This window comes from Psammomys obesus, unplaced genomic scaffold (genome assembly GCF_907164565.1).
Source record: "Psammomys obesus unplaced genomic scaffold, mPsaObe1.curated_primary_1811, whole genome shotgun sequence".
NCBI lineage: Eukaryota > Metazoa > Chordata > Mammalia > Rodentia > Muridae > Psammomys > Psammomys obesus.
Window position 1 is genome coordinate 15,188,315 of NW_026596051.1, and position 22,234 is coordinate 15,210,548.

Consider the following 22,234-nt stretch of genomic DNA (forward strand, 5'->3'; position numbering starts at 1 on the left):
ATTCCTTGTAGGGCAACTCAGGTATAGTTAGTGGTTCCTGAAGGATCCCCCGCCCTTCCTCCCCAGCTTTACTTTATAGCTCAGGCTGGCCTTGAACTTGCATTCCTCCTGCCTTGGCCTCCTAAGTGCTAGGCTTACAGGCCTGTGTCGCCATGCCCTGCCTGACCCTAGCAGGTAGTATATGTTCAATCCCATTATTGTTGAAAACACAGAATTTGACCCTTAACACTGTACTGGCCTCACGTGGCTTTCAAATATTTAAAATTGAGCCAAGTGTGGTGGCAAACATTTTGATCCTAGCACGTGAGAGGCAGAGGTAGGTGGATATCTGTGAGTTTGAGGCCAGCCTGGTCTATATGGTGAATTACAGGACAATCAGAGCTATGTAGAGAGACACTGTATCAAGACACCAGAAAATAATTTTTAAAAATACTCTCTGGGGCAAATTAAGATGTACCATAAGGGTCAAATAAACACTAAACTTTGTGGCTTAATAAAAAAATTTTTATAAGGGCTTGGATGGGGGCTGGAGAGATGGCTCAGAGGTTAAGAACACTCGCTGTTCTTCCGAAGGTCCTGAGTTCAATTCCCAGTCAACCACATGGTGGCTCAGAACCATCTATAGTAAGATCTGGTGTGCAGGCAGAATGTTGTATAAATAATAAATAAATTAAAAAAAGGGGGCTTGGAGTATAGCTCAATAGGCACAGTGTTTACCGAACATGTACAAAAGCCTGAGTTTAATCCCCAATACCACTTGCAGAATATGATAATATACAGCTATAATTAATTACAGGACTTTGGAAGTACAGGCAAGTACTTCCAAGGATCAGGCCTTGGAAGTCATTCTCCTCAAGGTCAAGGCCAGCCAGTGATATATAAGAGTATCTGTTTTCTTCTCTTCTTCTCCTCCTCCTCCTTCTACTTCTACTGTTTTTGAGACAGGATTTTTCTGTATAATAGCCCTGGCTGTTCTGAAACTCATTTTGTAGACCAGGCTGGCCTCAAACTCACAAAGATCCTCCTGCCTCTGCACCCCTGGCTCCCCACCCCCATTGTAGAATTGAAGGACTAGGCCACCATGCCCAGCACAAGACTGTCTTGCTCTTTCAGATGACCCAACCCAAGTTCAATTCTGAGCACTCATGTCAGGTGGCTAAGCTGCCTGTAACATCAGCTCTAAGGGATCCAATACCTGTAGACTCCATGGCCATCCATAAACATCACACACACACTTAAAAATAAATACATTAAAAATAAAGTAGCTAGGTGTGGTGATGCATACCTTTAGTCCCAGTATTCAGGAGGCAGAGGCAGGCAGATCTTTATGAATTCAAAGTAATGCTAGTCTATGTAGTGAGTTTCAGGACAGCCAGGGCTATATAGTGAGAATCTGTTTCAAATAAAATGAAAAAAAATTAATTTCATATTGAATTCATGTTGAATAAATATTTTTAGTAATTTATGCAAAATAAAAGTTTAATGTTTATTTACTCCATTTTAAAAAGACTTGTTTATATTTATGTGTATGGGTGCTTTGCCTGCAGGCATGACTGGCTCCCACACATGTACAGTGCCTGCAGAGATTAAACAGGGCCTCAGGAACTAGAGTTACAGAGAGATGGTGGAGCTGAGAACCAACTCTGGGTCCTCTACAACAGGACCATCTCTCCAGCTTTCTTTTTAGTCCTTTTGATGTGGTTTAGGAGAGGACAAGTAATCTTTTAAGTTACTCTTCACAAGGTTTATAACTGAGATCTCTAAAACTAATAAGACATATATTTAAAAAAAAAAAAAAAGGAAGGAAGAAAAGAAAAGCAGGACCAGATGCACACACCTTAAATCCTAGAACTTGGGAGACAGAGGCAGGTAGATTTCTGAGTTGGAGACCAGACTATGTCCATTAGTGAGACCCTATCTTAAAAAAAAAAAAAAAAGACAGAAAAGCATAAAAATGTATTTTATAAGTTGTTCTATAAGGGTTGAAAGATAGCTCAGAGGTTACTGGTTGCTCTGGCAGAGGACACAGGTTTAGTTCCTAGGACCTGCATGTGACTTATAACCACTGGTAATGCCAGTTTTAGAAGATCTGATGTCCTCTTCTAACCTCAGAAGGCACCAGGTATGCCCAAGGTGCCCTTGCATATATGCAGGCAAAGCATTCATAAACATAAAATACATGTTTTATCTTAGTTACTGTTCTATTGGTGTGAAGAGATACCGTGAGCAAGGCAGCTTATAGAAGGATGCATTTAACTGAAGGCTTGCTTACAGCTTCTAAGGATGAATCCATGATCATCATGGTAAGAATCATGGTGGCAGGCAGGCAAGCATGGTGCTAGAGCAGTAGCTGAGAATTCACATCTGATCTGAAAGATTCAGGCAGAGAGAGATGGACACTAGGTCTTCTGAAACCTCAAAGACACCCCCCCCCCAGTGACACACCTCTTCCATCAAGACCACACCTCCTAATCCTTCCCAAACAGTTCTACCAACTGGGAACCAAACATTTAAGCATTTGAGCCTTTGGGAGCCATTCTCATTCAAACCATCACATGCTTTAAAATAAGTGAGTAAATAAAATTTTATGTTTTGGAGCTTTCAGAAAAATGACGCCAGGAAATCTTTGTATTTTTATGGACAGCCATTCAAAAAATATAATTGGAGGATAACAGTCTGTGCTCTAACAGTAGTAAAGAGTGGAAACTTAGGACATCTTTTCTTGTTGCTTAAAGGAAGAAAGATTCATTTTGGCTCTCTGGTTCAGAGACTTAAGTCCCTTGTTCATTCTGGGCTGGTGGTGACAAGAAAATCTCAGTGGTAGGAGGAGGCTCAGGAACAGAGAATAAAAGCAAAGGAGGAGCCAGGGCAAGCCATAGCCCCCAGGGACACACCTGCAGTGACCTACTTCTTCCAACCAGGCCCTACCTTCTCCTTTCCGCTACCTACCAGTAATGCCATCATATTATGCCTTTATGAGGGGCTAAACCCACTGACCACATCAAAACCTTCAAGAGCCAGTCACCTCCCCAACGCTCATCAATGAGCAACAGGCTACCAATACCTAAGCCAGTGGGAGACAATTCACATTCAAACCAAAATAGACTGTTGAAATGTTTTTCTTTTAAAACCCGTTTACTATTACAGTATTTGTTCATGTGTGCATGTGTCACAGTGCATGTGTGGAGGACGCTTTCCTTGTACCCTATGAGTTCTAAGGATGGAACTCAGGTTGTCAGCTTTGTGTGGCAAGTGTTTTGCCTACTGAGCCAGCTCACTGGCTCGAGATTTTTCTTTTCGTTATCCTGTGATATTTCTTACCAACCAGCTTTTCTGCAGGATGCTTATCCTATGAGGTTGTCAGTGAAGAAGGGAGGGAGTTTCTGAGCTTTACAGTCTTTTCAGGGGCGAATGAGGGAAAAGGGAGGGCAAGTGGCCTTTGTATTTCAGCTGTTTTCTCAGTTCCCAAGCTCCCTTGCTTCATATTGTACTTCTTTTGGATGTGGCTGCTCTAGAAGTTGCATGGCCTAAGGATGGAAGAAAGATGCTAGACCTGAGTGACATCTCTGGGTTCCAGTTTTCCCCCTTGTGTGTGAAAGGGCAGGTTTGGGGAAGTGGCTGTACTGAAGCCTGCCCACTGTGGTCAGGCTGAAGGTGTGCATGCTCGCCAGTCTGTTTCTCATCCCTGTCCTGTAGCCAGGGACATCTCTTCTTGCAGATGGCTCCCACCCAGTCTCCTAGGAAGCCGTTGGCTGTGTGTTCACTCACTCTCTGTACATCCATTCGTAGGGATGGGAGGGCCGTTTGCGGCCAGCCCTGTACCCGAACCATGAAGCCAAGAGCCAGAAAGCCAGGCACCAGACCTCACGACCTGGTCCAGAACATAGCTGCTCACTCCAGCTCTATGGGCAAACATCTGTGAGAGGTAAGGACAGAACTGTCCTATGGGAAACCCAGAGTCCGCTGCAGACCCCAGCACGACCCTGGGTGTTTCTGAGTTTCCGGTACCTTTGGGGCCCAGGTTGGTCCTCAAGTCTTAGCCTTGGTGACCAGGTCATGCAGTGATGAGCTCAAAGGGCACAGATGCTTACAGGGGTGGAGTGTTATGGGGGGGGGGAATCCTAGCATTCCCTGTCATACTGAAGCTAAGATGTGCTTTGCCTATGTGACAGGGAGAGGTAGGTACCTTATCTAGCATTGCTCCTGACTTGGACCTAGCTGGGATCAATGATGGAATGAAGAATATACAGACACAAAGAGAAGCTGAGGTTGGGATAGAGAAGCCTCAGCGTCCCAGAAGTGCAGTGTGTTTATTAAATAGAGCTGAATGGGGAGGAAAGGTACACAGCTGAACAAGGAGGCCGGTCATTAGAGATGAACGAGCAGGCAGAGTTTATGCATAGAGCTGGAACAAGGAGACAGGCTTAGCTAATCCTGCTGAGCACAGTCTCTGTAGGGGGCAATCTTCAGGCTGTAAACATCCCAGGGGAGGAATCTGTGGTGGACAAAGTCTGACTATACTGTCACCATTCGTACTCAGGACCCCAGGGAAGCCTTTGCCACTACCCTCTGGTCTGAGTCTCTGCCCTTGCTATTGCTGTGCCCATATCAGTAGCATTCATTTATTCAGGTCTTCACTCATTCAGGGCTTCCTCTGGTCCCTACAGATAGGAGACTTATCCTTGCTTCCACACAGCAGGGGAGGCCTGGGCAGGGTCTTAGGAAGTAGGGTAGCCACAGGAATGGGTAGGTAAAAAAGCAGAACCAGGTTCTAAAGGGCCTGTCACTCGGGATTTCTCCCTAAAACCAGAGGTGGATTTGGGATGTGGAACACCCAGGCAGGTCAGGGGTTTTCTAAAGTTCTCCTGGCAGTAGCCTCACCACTTTTACTGGCCATGGCTCTTCTCTGAACCCCAGGAGCTGTGGAGATGGCACACCTGTTAGGCAGCCAGGCTTGCATGGACAGCCTGCGCAAGGACCTCACCGACCTGCAGGGCACCATTGTGGACGTGTTCTCCCGTTCTGGGCCTGTGCGCTTCCCCTCCTGGAAGTTCCCTGACCGTGTGGCCTGTGATCTGGACATGGTGTCCCTTCTGGAGCACTACGACCATGTGCCAGATGACCCTGAGTTCACACAATTGTCTCATGCTGTGCTGCTGGAGCTGGTCATTGACAGGTGAGGCCTAGACCAAACCTGGACACCTAGAGATGCTGAACCTGCCCCTCACACCCGCAGCAGCTGCAGTAGCCCCTTCTAGAGGTGCTGATAACATGGGTAACAACAGTCAACCATGGACTGAATATACAGGTCAGGAACCACAACTCAGGCCCCTCGAGTAACCCCACTTTTCACTCTGTACCACATTATGCTGCCCTATCCTGTCTGCCTCAGGGAGTTCTTGTCCTTATCCCCGTTCTCTGCCCTCTTTTCTTGATCCCCATAATACCACAACTTGGCCTGCTATCACCTCAGGTTTCTGTGTGTCAGGAACACTACAGTTGCTGCATAGCATTTTCATCCCAGGCTCTGACATCTTGTGAGCTGTGACAAGGCCAGAAATGGGAGGTGTCTTCCCCAACCCCCGCCCTGCCCCCTGCCCCCGGGTCTCTACACCATCACTAAGTTTCCTTGTGAGGACCATAACCCAGGCTTCTGGCACTGAAAACCTGTCCATGCCAGTAAAGCTGCAGGGAACCAATGGGCATTAGAAGTGTTGAGGGTGATCTGCTTGGGAATGGAGAGGGCAGGGCACTCCTGTCAGGCCTGGAGGAGCTCTGGTGTGAAAGCAGTGTTCGGCTCTCTACAGGGCTGCTGAATGTGAGTACAGAACACTTCCTCTCCCAGGGCTTGGCTTTGTGCTTTTGCTCATCTAGGCTTGCTCTGCCAACCCCTTCCTGCTCTGGCAGAGCGCCCCCTCACCCACCAAGGCCTCAGTCACACCCCTTTCCTGTAAAAGCTGTTGCTGACATGCCTCCACCACCCTCCTTGGCTGAGCTCTTCCTACCTCTGAGGTAGCACTAGCTCCCTCTGCCTATAAGTGACTCTTGCCAGAGGCCACTGAATCTAAGCTCAGCCTGAGAGCCCTAGCCTGAAGGCCATGGCCTCTAGCCAACAATATAGTGTTTTGAGATGCTCAGGACATGTCAATGGTGGGACCACGGCTAAGGAGACACAGCATCTTCCACCACAGACGGCTGTCTGAGAACACAGACTGTTCCCCAGTGTTGTTGTCCACATGGCTCAGAGGGCAGGCCTAGAGGCAGTGGGTATCTCCTTCTCAAAGCGTCAGGGTTGAGGTGCTACCTCCCATCCCACCCCCTCCTGCAGCAAGATAAGCTCACTCACCTTCCAGGTGTGTGCTACAAACATAATTCTGCCTTTAAGGTGAGTCCTGGCTGTGAAAATGCACATTTTACAACACCCATTTCCCCTAACATCAGTACTTGACTCTAAACTTGAATTTGGAGGTTAGCATAAAGAGACCTAACTGTCCTCACCCCAAGTCACAATTGCCACTATGCTTGAAGGAGGCACCCCTGACTGGAACCAGGAGAACGTTCACGTGCCCTTGCCCTTCCCTGCTTTCCCGTGTCTTTGGAATGCTCTTGCTATTTAGGATATCTCGGTTTAGTTCTGTCATCTGTTTTTTGTTTTTTTTTTTTTTATTATGCATACAGTGTTCTGCCCGCATGTGTGCCTGTGCACCAGGAAAGGGCACCAGATCTCATTATAGATGGTTGCGAGCCACCATGTGGTTGCTAGGAATTGAACTCAGGACCTTTGGTAGAACAGCCAGTGTTCTTAACCTCTGAGCCATCTCTCCAGCCCAATTCTGTCATCTGTAAAGGCAGGCAACTACTCTTCCAGAACTTTCTGGCCCAGGCTGCCTTTCCTCAGTACCTTGGTCAACTGGGGAGAGACAGAAAGCACTGCCATCCAGGTAGCCACAAGAGGACACCTTTGGGGAGATGGGCCCTGGTTGAATCTGAAGTGGCCCTTGGGCTGAGCACAAAGCTGACTTGCACTCTCTCTAGGTTCTTGGTGTCCAGGTCAATCCCCCAGAGCTCAAAGCCCCCCCAGTTGTATGAGGACTGTATCATCACCAACTTTGGCCCCAGCCCACCCCAGCAACTCTGCCCACAGGCTCCTGCTGCTGCTTCAGAGCTGTGCCTGTTACCTGGAAAACCTCACACTGGAACAGATGATTCCCCCTGTCCGGGCTGCAGGGCCATGCATGTCCGTGGGGCTCACAGTCCGGCGCTTCTGGAGCAACCTGCTAAGGCTGGGCGTGCTCTACCAGCAGGCCACCCCCCAGGTGTGTCTCCCATCCTTCATGTCACCTCACCTACACCACCACCGCACGCACCACATCCTTCGCTGCCTCTCCACTGCCCACATGGAACATTCAAACTCTAGAGCCTCCTGTTCAAGGCCCATGGGCTTCGCAGTTAAGAAAGCAGGTCTTGAAGGTTATATCTGCCTCCCTGGCTTTGCCATTTACACAGTGGGATTTTGGGAAAATGCCTTCCCACTCTAAACTGCAGTTTGTTCATCTATACAATGGGTTTATATGAGCCCCATTTGATAACAGGGTATCCCACCATCCTCTCAGTCACCCATCGAGAAAGGACACTGTCACTGTGAGAAAGAGGAGTCTAAAACAGAGTGCTTATAGTGGCATGAGAGCAAACAAGAACCCAGTGACAATTAGCTCTAACTTCCACCATCACCCTCTCAGTCACATGCATATTTAACAATGTAAAGCCTAGGGTTGGAGCAGGGAGAGCGTGGCTGAATCAGAGAGAAAAAGAAGAAGGTTCTCTGTGATTTATGCGGGTGTCACATAACATCTGAAGACCTGAGCCTCGGGCAAGGCTGTCACCAATATCTCCAGGAACTGGTTACCTTCCCTGCCCATCTCTCTCACCTGCCTCCCCTTTCTTTTCCTGACCCCAGAAAAGAGCAAACCAAGGGGAGATTCCCATCGCCAAGTCCACGGCTAAGGGTGAACCAGCCAGGACCCCTGAATGTATGACTGCCAAGTTCATCAAGCCTCCCTCCCCGGTGCCAGGCTTGCCTCTGATCTGCCAAGGGCTGCAGAGCGTTCCCATCAGAGTCTCCCTGCGGAGCCCAGCTGGGACCCCTGAGAGAACCAAGAGCGTCCACACCCAGACCATCGAGACTGCCCTGGTGCCCTGCGATGCTTGTACCAGTGTCCAGGGCAGCCTGTGGGAGGTGGGCAAGGTGGTTATCAGCCTCTGTCAGAGCCAAAACTTGCCCTCATCCTTGAGCCAATTTCACAAGTTGGTGCAGGACAGCATGGGGCTTAAGGCACTGCCAGCTACCACCGTGGGCCACTGGGCGGCCGAGCAGAGCAAAGATCTGACTCGTCTCAATAAGCACATGGGGACCCTCACCCAACTTGTTGGGCCTCTCAGGGCCCAGCTGGAAGAGGCCGAGGGACAGAAGGATGGACTGAGGAAGCAGGTGGGGAAGCTGGAGCAGGCCCTGCTGCAGGAGCAAGGGGAGCGGCGGCAGCAGAGAGAGGAGGCAGAGCGGAACCTGGCCAAGTGCGAGCATGACAGGCAACAGCTGCTCACAGGTCTACTCCCCAGAGGCCAGACACTGGCCTGACTTCAAGAGGACCATTCCTCCTCCCCCTCAGAGATCAGGCTTTGAGTCCCAGTAGTTGCATGAAATTAACCCAGGCTGGGGATTGGGCAGGAGTTCCGGGAAAGAAAGGCAGCAGGAAGGGTGCAGACATCTGGCCGGTGACACTGAGCAGCTGGAGCTCTGCCCCCTCAGGGAATACCTGGAGGCTTGAATGGCACCCCAGCCTCGACCTGTCTCATCAGAAGGGGAGAGGGCTGGGGTGGTACTCTGACCTTCCCTCCAGGTGGTCACTAAAGGCACACCTTTGTGAGCTTACCTCCCAACCCCCACACCTCTGCCTCAACAGAGCAGCCTCTGGGCTTTGGCAAAAGCTCTTGGGTGAAAGGAAGGTACTGGAGCCTACTGTTGCTAGCAAGAAGTCCCTGTCCTTTCTGAGCCTTACCCTTACCTCTGTGTAGAGTGCTGGGTCCAGAGAGGCACAGGGAATGCAGCAGGCAGCCTGTGGAGTATGCCCAGAGACCAAGGCCTTCTAGGATCACCCCAGGCTTCCCTTGCCAACTCAAGCAGCCCCTGCACGCTGGATGGTTGCCTCCATTCTGCAGGGTGCACTGGGCTTAAAAGGCCACAGGCCCAAGTGATCCTCTGAAAGGCCTCTCTCTTGGCTGCCACAGAAACATGTGACCTAAAGGCAAAGGTGGCCACTCTGGAAGGGGACCTGAAGCAGCAGCAGAAGTCTGTGAAGGCCATGGGTAAGAAGCCCCTTTGCGTGACCCCACCCACATCTCAACTCATTGCAGAGTCAGATGGACCTCATGTCCATTCTAAGCTTCTAGAGCAAAGAGAGTGGGAACCATAGGAGGACAGTTCTGACCCTGTTCTTTGGTGATGGTCCAAGCTGGAGTCTTAGCATCAGGCAGAGGGTGCCTTCGGTATTCCAGGACCCACCTCATGGGGTCCAGAGCCCCATGTTGTAATGTGGCCTTCAGATCTGTGATGTGACCTCCCCTTAGCCCCAGACAGAGGTGTTTCAGAGACTCTCACCCAGGCCTCCCTTACCCCACCCCTTGCGTACCTGCTCGCTCAATCCTGCAGAGGCAAAGGCCCAGCAGCTGGAGGAGGAAGGTGAGCGTCGGGCAGCAGCTGAGCAGCAGGTGCAGCAGCTGGAGGAGCAAGTGCAGCTGCTGGCAGGGCGGCTGGATGGGGCTGGCCAGCAGATCCGCTGGGCCAGCACAGAGCTGGACAAGGAGAAGGCCCGAGTTGACAGCATGGTCCGTCATCAGGAGGTGAGGTCTATGATCCGGGCTCTGGGCTTCAGGCTCTGCAGCCCTCTTATCCTTACTCCCACAATAGGAGGAGGTAGATACTCCTGTTGTCCCCCATTTTATGAATGGAGAAACTGAGCACGGCGAGGTCAAAGAAGTTGCCCTAAACAGCACAGGTCATAGGCACCACAGTTGCCTCCTTAGGCCTAAGAGCCTTGTTTGGTCCCAGGGTCCTTACAGCTGCCCTTCCTATCCATTTGCATTTAGTCCCTGCAGGCCAAGCAGAGGACCTTGCTACAGCAGCTGGACTGTCTGGACCAGGAGCGGGAAGAGCTGCGGGGGAGTCTGGAGGAGGCTGAGGCCCGGCAGGCTGAGTTGGAGGAACAGCTGCAGAGCCTTCAGAACGATAAGGAACAGGGACAGTGCCAGCTACAGGCCCAGCAGGTAAAGTGGGGGTAGTGTGAGAGGCGGCAGTCCTCTCTGAGGAGCCTCTAACCTGTTGAGTGCACCTAGGCCTGTCTTGTGTTCCCAAGGGAGCTTGGAGCCAGGTCCGAGCTTTTCTTCGCCCCCAGGAATTGCTGCAGAGCCTGCAGCAGGAAAAACAGGACCTGGATCAGGTAACTACAGACCTGAAGCTGACTATCGCAGAGCTGCAACGCGAGTTAGAGGAGCTGAAGGAGCAGCAGCGACTGCTGGTGGCCTTCCCAGACCTGCACCAGCCAATGGAGGCCCAGATCCAAAGTAGGGGCCTGGGAGTACTGCTGGGGCAGGGTGGGCCTGCTTGGGCATGGAGCTTGTCTGAATGTGACCAGGGTCTGCTCCTGTTCACACCCTCAGCAACAGGAGATGGGAAGAGGGTGAGCTGTGTGGCTTTAGAGCTGCCACGAGCCACAAGTGTTTCTTATGTTGTTCATCTTTCTGTGAAGATGACACACAGAAGTCCAGAGGCCAAATGACTGCCCCTTCACCCTAGTGGAGTCCAAGCATAGGTCTGTCTGCCTTTAGAATGTTCTTCACATCACATGCCAGTCCTTGTTCAACTTCCCCAGATTTCCTTTCCTGGTGTCATACACCATGGTGCCATTTTCGAGGATACAGCCCCAACTGTCCAGTATCCTGGACCCCATGGTTAGGACCTTGCACTGAGCACTGGGCACCTACACAGACACAGGATCCTGTCAGGTGATCTCTGTTCTCCTGCCAGCATTTCCAGACTTCTAAGGCTCTGGGATGGATGGCTTCCTCTCCAGAGCTGTCAGGAGACCCACTGTAGCTCAGCTGCTCACAGTGAGTCATCACTCCAGAGCACTAAGTGCTGGCCCCTCCTGCTGCCCACACCTGCCTCGTGAGGTGGGGCGGGACCCTGTCCTTTGATAATTAAAACCCTTTGTGGAACAGTTACTTTGTGTGTGTGCGCCCACTGCAGTACGTGTGGTCAGAAGACAAGTGTGGAAAGTGGTCCTCTCCTTTTGCATGTAGGCCCAGAGGTCCAGGGATCACACTCAGGTGGTCAGGTTTGGTGGCAAACATCATTCTTTACCTGCTGAGCCATCACACCAGCCCTACAAACTTCTTTTGTTTTTTGCACGTGGATGTTTTGGTTCTATATGTCTATCACTGTGTTGGGGCTTGAAGGCCAGAAATTGGGGAAGATCCTTTAGAACTGGAGTTGCAGACAGCTGTGAGCTGCCATGGGGATGCTGGGATCTGAACCCTGGTCCTCTGAAAGAGCATCTAGTGCTCTTAACTGCTGAGCCATCTCTCTAGCCCAACTTCTTTATAAACTGGAAAACTAAGATCTAGCATGGGCAGCAACTTGCTCAGGTTTATAGAGCTGGACACTTTCTTCCACAAACCACAGTGTAAGCAAGAGCATACATCATAACTTCCTGTGACTCAAATTGCCATGTACCTTTGGACAGCCTATAGTACCTTTGCCAGGCCAAAGGCAAGCGGCCTTGAATAAGCTCCATTTTTTAAAAATATTTATTTATATATTTTGTGTATATGAGTGTTATGCATGCATGTATGTCTGCACATCAGAGGAGGGCATCAGATCCCATGATGGAAGGTTGTGAGCCATCATGCAGTTTCTGGGAATTGAATTGAGGACCATGGGAAGAGCAGCCAGTGCCCATAACCAGTAAGCCATCTCTCTGGCCCCAAGATCCATTGTTTTACTCAATACCCAAATCTGCAGCTTCTAGTACTCACCTGGCTCTCAGATTCTGACTTGTAATGTCACCTTCACAGTAGGTGGCAACAGGAAGGTGGGCTGGTGCCTGGGGTGCTACCTCACATCCTCCATGGTCCTGCCAATTGGATACAATTGCCTCCCAAGTGCTGGGATTAAAGGTGTGCACCACCACCTGGCCCAAATCTGCTTCTTAACAGCCCAGGAGTTCTGGAGGAAATTAAATGTTCTGAGGCACTCTACTAGGGGAGAGCCAGTTTTAGGCACAGCTCTCCAGGAGTGAGGCCTTGTGACTGCTGAGCAGCCCAGTGAGTTAGGACACCAAATATGTCTCTGCAGGCTCTGACAATGTTACCCAAGACATGGAGAGGCAAGTGCAAGCCAATGATATCCGTATCCAGGTCCTACAGGAGGAGAACAAACGGCTCCAGTCAATGCTGACCAAAATCCGAGAGGTGGCCCAGCAGGGAGGCCTCAAGGTGAACCTTTGAATGGGGCTTGGGTATTTTATTTAGAAGGGGTCCCGGCCAGGCAGGATTTGAGATTGTGCCGTGAGAGCCTGCTTCATGGCATGTGGTTTAGACCACACTTGAAAAACTTCCATACATCAAGACGTGAGACTATGAAAGATCGAGCCCTCCAGCTTGTAATCCTATTACAGTCCCTCATTCTTTTACTTCAGGAGTCAATATATATCGCCTGCCCAAGGGTTTGCAGCTGAGGCTGGCCCTTGGATGGCTTCCCAAGTCCCGTCTCTTTGTGAAGAGGGTTTGGCTTGGGGTTCTGCCTCCCTGGCTATCTTGTGACACTCGCTGTAGTGCAGGGAGGAACTCCTGGGCCCTTCTGAACTTGACCTCCTTTGCAGATGGTATCGCAGAGCCAGCTCTGGTCCCCTTCCTACAAGGGCACTCAGAGAGCAACACCTCCAGCCCAGGCCCAGAGTGCTTCCCCAGGGTAAGGCTTTCCTTGAGGCTGGGAAGATCAGTACATGGTCCTAAGTGTGGTCGCCTTGATCACAGGGCATTTTGTGTTCCTGTCCTCAGGCCCATGGGCAGATGGCAGTCTCCTGGCAGCAGGATGAGCAGTGCAGGCAGGACTCATCCAGGCGGGCCCCGGGCAACCCCCCCACGGCAGCCCTGCAGCTGGCCCAGCAAGTCCTCTTTGGAGGACGGAACCCAATCAGCCGCCTGTGCCCAGAACCCCATTCGGGCCTTGGCCAGGCTGAGGAGGAAACTCTCACCGAACAGAGGTCAGGCTGGCTCTTCACACCAGCCCCAGGAACATCCCACATAGCCCACAGCAGGGGTAGGGCTGGAGGGCAGGTGGCTAGCAACCCCTCATGGAATAAAAGCCCCAGCCATCTGCCCGCAGCGATCTTGGCCTCAGCGTGGCTGAGCTGAGGGAACAGACCTTCCCTCCTTGTTGGGTAAGGGCCTCTGAAGATCCCACCATGCAGGTCACTGGCCCCTAGAGGCCTGGCACTGAAAGGGAGCTTCCTGTTTCCATCCTGACAGGTGCTGTGGAGAGCACACTGAGGGCAGCACCTGGGCCAAGCATCCCATAGAAAGGGCTGAAGGGTAACCCTGGATTCACTGACCAGCACTCAGAGTAGAGTTTGGGAAGCTAGGGCACATCTGATACAAGGAGCCAGAGGCCAGGAGCTTGCCTCTGGTTTAGCAAGGCAGGCAGAGGAGAGCACTGCCTTTGCCTTCCATTCTGGCTCTGCATCTGCATCTGGCTCTGCCAAGGACACCAGGCAGCTCACGGAGGAGCTCACTCCTTCAGGACAACTGAGAGGTCCCTCTTAAGTCCTAGAGAGCTGCAAAACCACTGGAGGAAAGTACAGGCCACTGGACACCTTAGCCACTCAAAGGTTTGATGAGAATCAGACTTAGGGGCTCCACAGGTTCAGGATGACAAGGAATCGAGCAAGGATGCTACTAGCCACATTGCACACACTGGTCATTTTTCTAAGCAAACCACTAGCCTGCCTTGAGTCACCCTATTTGTGAAGGACAGGCTCTAAATATTAATGAGGATTTCTCAGGTCACACTTGCCAAGCCTTCTGGATAGCATTATTTATTGTATGATGAGGAGGCCATCAGGTTGAGTGAAGGATCAATGGAAGCCACATGTGCAGTGAGCTGGCACTGTCAGGTCTCCCAACTCTTGTTTTTTTTTTTTGGCAGGGAGGAAGGGGGCTTTAAGACGGAGTTTCTCTGTGTATCCCTGGCTGTCCTGGAACTCATTCTGTAGACCAGGCTGGCCTTGAACTCACACAGATCTGTCTGCCTCTGCCTCCTGAGTGCTGTGCACCACCACCTGGCCCAAATCTGCTTCTTAACAGCCCAGGCACTGAGTAATCCCAGTACTCAGGAGGCAGAGTTCTGGAGGAAATTAGATGTTCTGAGCCACTCTACCAGGGGAGAGCCAGTTTGGGGCACAGCTCCCTGAGAGAGGCCATATCCAAATCCAGGAGTGAGGCCCTGTGACTGCTGAGCGTCCCAGGCCTCTGCTGACACAACATTCATTGACTAGCTCTCACTTCTGCCAGTCAGTAGGCCAGACCCTTCCCAGCTATGTGACACATACGTGAGGGAGGCTGCAACAGGAGGATTTAGAGTTTGAGGCCTGTGCTATACAGTGAGGACCTGGCCAGACAGATAGACAGAGAACAATAGGAAACAAGCAGAAAGTCCAGACATCCAGCTGTCTGACCAGGCCCTCTGCTCAGGTGCTCAGAGGTGAAAAACCAGGGTGTCACTGAGGATGTCACCTTTAGATGGCTCTGGGGAAAGAGTCCTCTTACAAGCTCCTGGCTGTGGCAGAGCTTGATCCTTAAGCTTGGGCTGTGGGGCTGAGGTCCCCACGGCCACATTGCTCTTTCCTGGCCTTTTATTCACAGTACCCATCTTCAAGAAGGCACCAGAGCTGGGCATGATGGCACTGAGTAATCCCAGTACTCAGGAGGCAGAGGTGTGAGGATCTCTTTGAGTTTGAGGCCAGCCTGATCTACAATACAAACTCTAAGAAGCCAGGGTTACATACAGACCCTGTCTCAAAACGGGGTGGGGAGGCTGTCTGTCTCCTACATGAAACCCCCTTCAGTCTCTGACCTCCTCCTGCTTTCTGTGGGCTCATGTGTTGGCCAGACGCTTTTCTCGTTGTTACTGCTTAGTGTTGGGGGTTGAATTCAGAACCTTGTGCATTCTAGGCAAGTGTTCTACCAGTTAGCCATGACCCCAGCCCTTGCCTTTCTCATCTGGAGGTCACATAACATAACCTACTCACAGGAGTTAGGCATGATCATGCAGCAAAGGAGTGCGAGGCTCCGAGGATGTAAGAACTTCTGCTCCCAGCAAGAGAGCCAAGGTGATTGCTATTTTGTTTGTTTTTCTTCCTGAGAGGAGCCCAGGCTGACTTCAAACTCACTATGCAGCCAAGGATGATCAAGAGCGCATGGTCCTCTGGTTTCCCTTCCCTCCAAGGGCTAAGGTACAAAAGGATTACATGGACTGCCCAGTAGCCTAGTTTGGCCTTAATTTGTTTTGTTTTGTTTTGTTTTGAGACAGGGTCTCTCTGGAGCCCTGGCTGTACTAGAACTTGATATGTAGACCAGGCTGGCATCAAACTCAGAGAGATGTGCCTGCCTCTGCCTCCTAAGCGCTGGGATTAAAGGAGTACACCACTACATTGGCCTTTAACTCTTAATCCTCCTGCCTCTACCTCCAGGTTTCTGGGATTACTGGCACATGCCACCACATCCCCACCTCTTGCTCAACATCTTAAAACATCCACACAGATTTATGTCTTATGTTAAAATATATTCCATGTTTATTTTACTATTAAAACTTCCCTACCCAAATGTTTTTTTATTTGTTTTGTTTTTTAAATGATGCCCTTGGCAGATGCACCACATATATTCTGTGCCTTCAAGTATCCTGGTCAGTAACATTTAGCCCAACCAAGAAATACAGCACTAAATGGTTTCTAAGGCCTCGGATCCCAGCCAGACTGGAAGAGCCCAGCTGGGCTGGCAGCAAGTAGTGGAGGAGGCTCATTTCACATCATACCTTTGATTTGACAAAGCCACAGCCTGAACGACAGGGTCAGACTAGTGGGTCCCATGGCCACACATCTTTCCCCTCAATCTATCCCCCAATAAATAGCATAAAATTCAACCTCTGAAGCTCCAGAGTGCTGGGGACAGATGTAGTGGCCATGTTTTCTTTCCCAGACTCCTGCGAGCTGCCTATGAGGGCAAACACAGATATCCCAGGGTTGCAGAGAAGGGCTCTAATGATTTCTCCTTGCCTGGTAGTCCTGGCTCTGTGTCTTCAGCCTGGGGCTGTGAGTCCATCCTACCCATCATGGGTATGGTGGGACCTTCACTTTGCCCACAGGGCTAGCTCGTCTGTCCACCCCACTGTCCTGTAGTGGAGGCTGGGAAGGGCCCATCCCGAAGTGCAGACTCTCCTCTGGGGGTAGTTAGTCATCTGAGTAGTGGTTTCCTGTATGGAAGGAGGAAGAGCAGGGAGAGAAGTATCAGGTGGGGCTTAGGGGATGAACCCTGGCCCCCACCTGGCCCCTAGTGCTCACCCAGGACATTGAACTTGCACAGTGGGCAGGTCTGTTGTAACATCAGCCAGGGGTCCACGCAGTCGCGGTGGAACTCATGCTTACACGGCAGTACCCGGAGCCACTAGAGTGGGAAGAGGGACACAGGCTCTAGATGGGGACTAGGCCTGTGCCCTTCACCTGCACTGGGCACTCCTGGTCCTTCTCCAGGTGTGCTCTTGACAGCCATAATAAGGACTGGAAGAAGGACCCTGCTGGTTGGAGACTTGAGAGTCTCTTGGGAGTGGGATCAGGGATGCCACAGGTCAGCTGGTGGCTGATCTTGCCCCAGGCACTAACCTGCTTGTTACAGAAGTTATCTAGACAAACAGCACAGGTGTCAGTGCCAGCCTCTGGAAGGCTGTGTGCTGCTCTGCTCAGCCGGCAGCGCCGGGTCTTGAGGGACGCCAGTCTCTGAACCACACGGCGTTTGAACAAGTCCCCCTGTGGGAAAAGGATGGCCACAGTATTGCAGGCCCAAGGGCTGTGAGCAGGAGGGCTTCCACAATCTGGCTCCCACCTGGCCTCCAGGCTCCTGCTGGTTCTGTCTTGATGCCTGCCGCTGGGCCTGAACCACAAGGCCTGTGCACAAGAGCATGGCCACAAGCAAGATGGCGTTCCATAGCTGCTGCAGGGGCTTCTGGGGAGGGAGGCAGATGTCAGGGACACTGAGGCTGCTCCACATGCTTCCCCCAGGAATATCCACCCCCAGGAACACTGGTGACAGAGCAGGTGACGTGCACTGAGGGCCTCTGTCTCTGCAGGCTCCTCGCTTGCTCAGCTTAAGTCTCCATCCCATCTACCTATGAACAGAGTCTGCATGGAGAGCCACGTCTGTCCCTAATATCCTGCTACTCAGTCCCCAGCGTAGATTTCCTCCAGGTCTGTTCGAAGTCCCTACACCCCCACTCACCTTCACCTAAGCTGATGCTCACACCGGAAGCTATAGCAGAAGCTGGTAAAGATGTGTCTTTATGGTCATTTCTCTCTTTAACCACTGGCACACAGCAGACCCCCAACCCCAGGGACTTCACTGGCAACTGACAAAACCTGCCCCTTCCCTCATTCACTGCTTTCTCCCTTGTCCTCTGCCTTGCCATGTCCATGCCCTGCCACATTTCCCATCTTGAAATGGACTCTCCTTGTCCCTTCTCTTCACACCTTTGGCCTACTGTTCCAGGAATACCCCCTGACCCTCAGGGTGAGTGTTCCCTCTGCACAGCCCTCCTAACACTGACCATGGGCTCCCCTGCTACTGCCCTGGGTCGTCAAGGACCTTTCATTGGTGGAGAACCAAGTCTGACATGGACATGCTGTAGCCTCAGTCTTTGGGGGAATGAAACTGAAGTGGCAGAGTAAGCAGGCAACCAGGGCTCTCCCACACAGGTACACCACTTCACACAGAGTTGAGATGCGCTGTGACTAACAGACACGTTCACTTAAAAGCTCTGAGCTTCCCAGTAGCTCCTCTTTGTCACAGCATAGAGGATGGGATGTCCTAATAGTCCTATAAAAGCCTGGTAAAGTACTTCCCTGGGTCTGCACTTCCTAATATGGGTTAGACTCCCATCACAGCAGGGGAGAGGAGCTGAAGTGATCGGACAAAAAAAGCCACCATCCTAGACCAAGCTGGGGGCTGTGAATGCAGCCAAAGCAGCCCTTGCCTGGGGTGAAAGCACTGCTGTCATTCCTCAGAAGTGTCTGTAACCCTGCCTCTTCACCTGTAATCACGGAGAAATGGTGGCACCTCTACCAGGAAACCCTGAGCCCTAGGTTGGGCTCACGTGCTTTTGCCATGAGGAAGGGTTTGTGCCTGCTGCCAGCTTGTGGCTCACTCCTACAGAGTGACAGTCTCTACCTGCTCCCCGGCCAGAGCCCAGGCTGGAGCTACTGTGCGGTGTTCTGTGCTACACTGTGGCAGGCCAATCAGCAAGTCATGTTGGGTGGCCATCAAGACAGAGCTGCTCTGAAGCCTGTGCTCTGGAGCAGGCAGGATGGAAGCCCCTGGTGAGGAGGGGAGGACAAAGGCCCCCCCATTAGGGCAGCCAGCACGCTGTTCAGTGCAGCTTCGGGATTCCCAGCTCAGGGTGGTGGCTGGGCTCGGGGTGCGCTGTTCATCGGGGCAGCTACTAGCGACGCCTGGCCAGCTATCTCTCCTGCCATGGCCATACGACCCTTGCACAGGCCACTCACATCTTGGTTGGCAGTACCTTCGCAGCTGTTCAGCTTTGTCCTCTGTCCCTGTCAGCCTGTCCTAAACACTGTACATTCTCACCCCCAGGCCACCAGGGTCCTTTCCCAGCCTGCTCTTGTCCCACATGGAACCTTTTCCCCTGCCCTTCACCAAATGCTTCCCTTGCCCGGAGGTCCACATGGTCCTTCCCAGTGGGGGAAAGAGTACATGTGAGGAACAGAAAACTCTTGGCCTGTAGTTGTTCAGCTAAGGTTTAGGAGCCAGTGTTTAACCTGCCTGACTTCAAAATGGCCCATATCACAAATACTTGAAACTGCACACAAGGAGAACAGAGGGTGTCTGCCTCTCCTCAACTTACACAGATTCTGGAGTTGAAGAAATGCTGTGGACTGAACACCTTGACCCCACCCCAGAAGCCAAACACTGGGGGATGTAGACACAAAACACAGCCATCGCCACGAGGACACAAAGTCACTCTCTCCAACATACAGGGTTGGAGCTGCTAATAGCACTAGGAAAGCCTGGAAAAGCCCAGCCATGACTGAGCAGAGGACCAAAGGGAACATTCCAAAGCAGGAAAGCAGGACAAGCTGCAAAAGTTCCACTAGCCAAGGACTCACGTGGACAGGGAAAAGGGAAACACTGAGGGCCAGTCACTGGCGAGACCCAGAGGCAGGAAGTCAGGGTGGGTGTGGGAGCTGGTGAATAGTCAGGTAGTCAGAAATTATGGATAAGACTAGAAATACGGAGTCAGTATGGGTGGCGCTCTATAGTTGAACACTTGCTGAGCATGCACATGGCCCTGGGTTCTGTCCCCAATAGGGAAAAAAAAATGGGACAAGTGAGAGCTGTGAAGGCTACTGAGAACATGATGTCAGCAGCTACCACTGCCCAAGTGTCATGTTCAGTGTCTACTGGTACCATCTCACTAATCAGCTCTAAGGTATGCAGGGCTGTCCTTACCATCAAGGCCTATGTTTGGCCCCACCCGAGCCTCCACTCCTAGGATCCACTGGCACCTACCTGCTCTTGGGCCTGACCACTTCCCAGGCACACCAAGTCCTGCCAGCCTCCGTAGCCATCCTTGGAGAGGCCACAGGTGGTCCACAATGTCAGCTTCCATTCGATGTTAGCTGAAAGGGACTCTCCACTGGTGATCTCAGCAGTTGCCTGGGTCCTCCTGGGAGGAAGAATCACGGGGGGAGGGGAGAGGCAGACAGAAGTGCTCTTGGGAAGGGAGGGCCAGATTCATCTTTCTGGCTCTTAGGTGGACACCCCAGGATATTGTTGTTGTTGGCCTTTCCTAGCTGTTGATTTCCCCCAGCCAGGCCAAGGAACAGTCTGTCAACCAGGCACTCAGCTTCCTCATGCTGGGTTAGTCCCCTCTGCCCATACGGCAACTCCTTTCCCAGGTCCTGCTTCCTCCTTCCTGTCCCCTCCCCCACTTTCAACCCTGGACAGTAGTTTAAGGGCTAACAGGTAAGGTCCTTCTCCAGAGACTCGCTCCTCCCCTCGAGCCACTGGAGAGCCAGAGACCCATGGCACTCAGGCACCACACCAAACCACCCAGAACCATCCCAACTCACTGCAGAAGTGCCTCCAACAGCTTGGTGACATTGGAAGAATAATGGAGAACAATTACTGGCCTCAGCAGAAGCTGTGATATGTCCAACTGCAGGAGACAAGGAGGTCAGCAGGCTTCGGGGCCCTGGCCCCTCACCTGCTCACCCTCACAGTCCACTCCAGTTTACCTCTCGGACCACACTATGGTTTAAGATGAGGAGAAGCAGGGCAGAGGCTCCCAGGAAGAGGGCTCGGCGCATCTGCAAGGGAAGACAGAAGGTGAGAGGCTGCCACAGACCTGCCTTAGCTGTGGCCCCAGCTCTCGGAAGCCTGACCTCTGCATAGTCAAACCATAAGCTCTCTGAAGTCAAGCCACGGCTAAGGGACGGTTTTAGAGGCAGAAGAGATACGACAGCCAAAGGCAACACAAGATGGCTGTGGACTGAGGCAATATTTAATTACAACAGTTTAGAGATGTAACTTTCCTGATCTCCATACACTACAGTTACATAAAGGATATTCTTGATTTTAAGAAATTTGCACATTATCATGTGTGTGAGAAACTTCCACTCCTCCCGTTCTGCAGGAGCCAAAAACAAACAAACCTGTCATTTGCCCTAGTCCTGGCAAAGCAGTTCTCTTCACCCCGTCACATATTCTGAGAACAGGTCCACTTTCCCCAGCAAATCCACATCCTCCCACCTCCCCATCACATAGCAGATGTTGTGAAAACATTTCTTTTCTCCCTTTCCCTGCAAACACCCTTTGCACCTGCTGGACCAGGGCCTTGGGATATGCCTTCTGGCTACTGCCCTGATTCTCCTGGTGGAACTGGGCGGCCTGCTCTTTGCCCACATATGCCACTGCAATCCAGCCATCTACGGGTATCTCTTGCTCAGCATCCACGACGTCCATCTGTGTGACAGGCAGCCATAAGAAGAGGGAGGCAAGGGGGATGGAAGAGATGGTCAGGGTCTGCCATAGAGGATGCAAGGTCAGGGTGTAGGAACGAATTTGGAAGGGGCACATGGATCTCATGTTTTCAAAAGCCTGACTGCTGGGGCGCGGCATTCTGGGCTGTTAGGAGCTTGCTTCGGGATGACGGATTCTGCAGAGCGGGGTCTTTGCGAGGGTCACGGCAAGTTTAGGTTGGGCTGCTCTCACCAACAGCAGGCGGCCGCCCAGCAGCGGCTCGGGGCCGGCTTCGGGACCGATCCTGACGCCCTCCAAAACCAGGGCGTCCTGCCGCGGCAGCTTCACGTCCACCCGCACCGCGCGGGCTCCGCCCCGCCCCGTCCGGGCCGCCGGCTCGCTGCCGTCCGCCGCGGCCCCGGGCCCCGCCAGGCCCAGCCACAGAGGCAGCAGGGGCAGCAGCAGCAGCAGCGGTGACGGCGGCGATGGAGGAGGTGGCGGCGACGACGGCGACCTCAGCGCGGGGCGACCGGCAGGGCCCATGATCGGGCCGAGGAACTGGCGACGCCGAGAGCTTAGGGTCCCGGGCGCCCCAAGAACGGCGAGAGCGAGGCCGCGCCGGACGGGGCGGGGCCGCAGCCGGAGGGGGCGGGGCTCCGGGAGGGTGCGCTGGGTGGTTGGCAGCTCCGAGCGCCCTCTGGTGGCCCCTGAGAACCCTGGCGCAGCCGGCTGAGATGAAGTGGATCCCGGACAGCAGAAGGCTCTGGAGAACTCGGGCTATGTCATATCCCCCTCCGAATCAGCGTTTCTTCATAGTATCTAATAGCAGGCGGCAGAGAATCAGAGAGAAAAGGCAGATGGGAGATTGAGGCCACAG

General features: G+C 52.2%; 2 protein-coding genes across 6 annotated transcripts in view; one reads left to right on the top strand and one right to left on the bottom strand.

Moving 5' to 3' along the window:
* Ccdc157 (coiled-coil domain containing 157) overlaps nt 1-15,840 on the top strand; it is a 16,696-nt gene extending 856 nt beyond the window's left edge. Inside the window, exons 2-12 of one of the 4 annotated variants that reach the window (XM_055623952.1) lie at nt 3,790-3,925; nt 4,918-5,176; nt 7,145-7,316; nt 7,958-8,603; nt 9,286-9,363; nt 9,707-9,897; nt 10,144-10,320; nt 10,410-10,617; nt 12,410-12,549; nt 12,936-13,024; nt 13,114-13,443. In XM_055623952.1, the coding sequence (XP_055479927.1) occupies nt 3,790-3,925; nt 4,918-5,176; nt 7,145-7,316; nt 7,958-8,603; nt 9,286-9,363; nt 9,707-9,897; nt 10,144-10,320; nt 10,410-10,617; nt 12,410-12,549; nt 12,936-13,024; nt 13,114-13,363 (2,346 nt within the window). In that variant the 3' untranslated portion in view covers nt 13,364-13,443. Of the gene's footprint in view, nt 1-3,789; nt 3,926-4,917; nt 5,177-7,144; nt 7,317-7,957; nt 8,604-9,285; nt 9,364-9,706; nt 9,898-10,143; nt 10,321-10,409; nt 10,618-12,409; nt 12,550-12,935; nt 13,025-13,113 lie in introns of all 4 variants that reach the window. The other 3 variants (XM_055623954.1, XM_055623951.1, XM_055623953.1) reach the window with 3 other exon arrangements.
* Nucleotides 15,841-15,882: 42 nt separating this feature from the next.
* On the bottom strand, nt 15,883-22,006 carry Rnf215 (ring finger protein 215). Of its 2 annotated transcripts, none has more exons than XM_055623957.1 (9): nt 21,610-22,006; nt 21,217-21,360; nt 20,634-20,705; nt 20,469-20,554; nt 19,906-20,062; nt 17,209-17,325; nt 16,989-17,132; nt 16,671-16,773; nt 15,883-16,582 (listed from the first exon to the last, which is right to left on the bottom strand). In XM_055623957.1, the coding sequence occupies exons 1-9, from the start codon at nt 21,898-21,900 to the stop codon at nt 16,560-16,562; spliced, it is 1,137 nt and encodes a 378-aa protein (XP_055479932.1). In that variant the 5' UTR covers nt 21,901-22,006; the 3' UTR covers nt 15,883-16,559. The 2 variants fall into 2 exon arrangements, with proteins under 2 accessions (XP_055479932.1, XP_055479931.1); XM_055623956.1 differs by having other exon boundaries at nt 17,209-17,328.
* Between the last annotated feature and the right edge of the window lie 228 nt (nt 22,007-22,234).

Coding starts and splice junctions, on each gene's coding strand:
- Rnf215 (XM_055623956.1), bottom strand. CDS start 21,900: ATGGGCCCTGCCGGTCGCCCCGCGCTGAGGTCGCCGTCGTCGCCGCCA. Junction 20,706..21,216: donor CCAAGGCCCTGGTCCAGCAG/GTGCAAAGGGTG, acceptor CTTCCCTTGCAG/ATGCGCCGAGCCCTCTTCCT. Junction 20,555..20,633: donor ACCATAGTGTGGTCCGAGAG/GTAAACTGGAGT, acceptor TGTCTCCTGCAG/TTGGACATATCACAGCTTCT.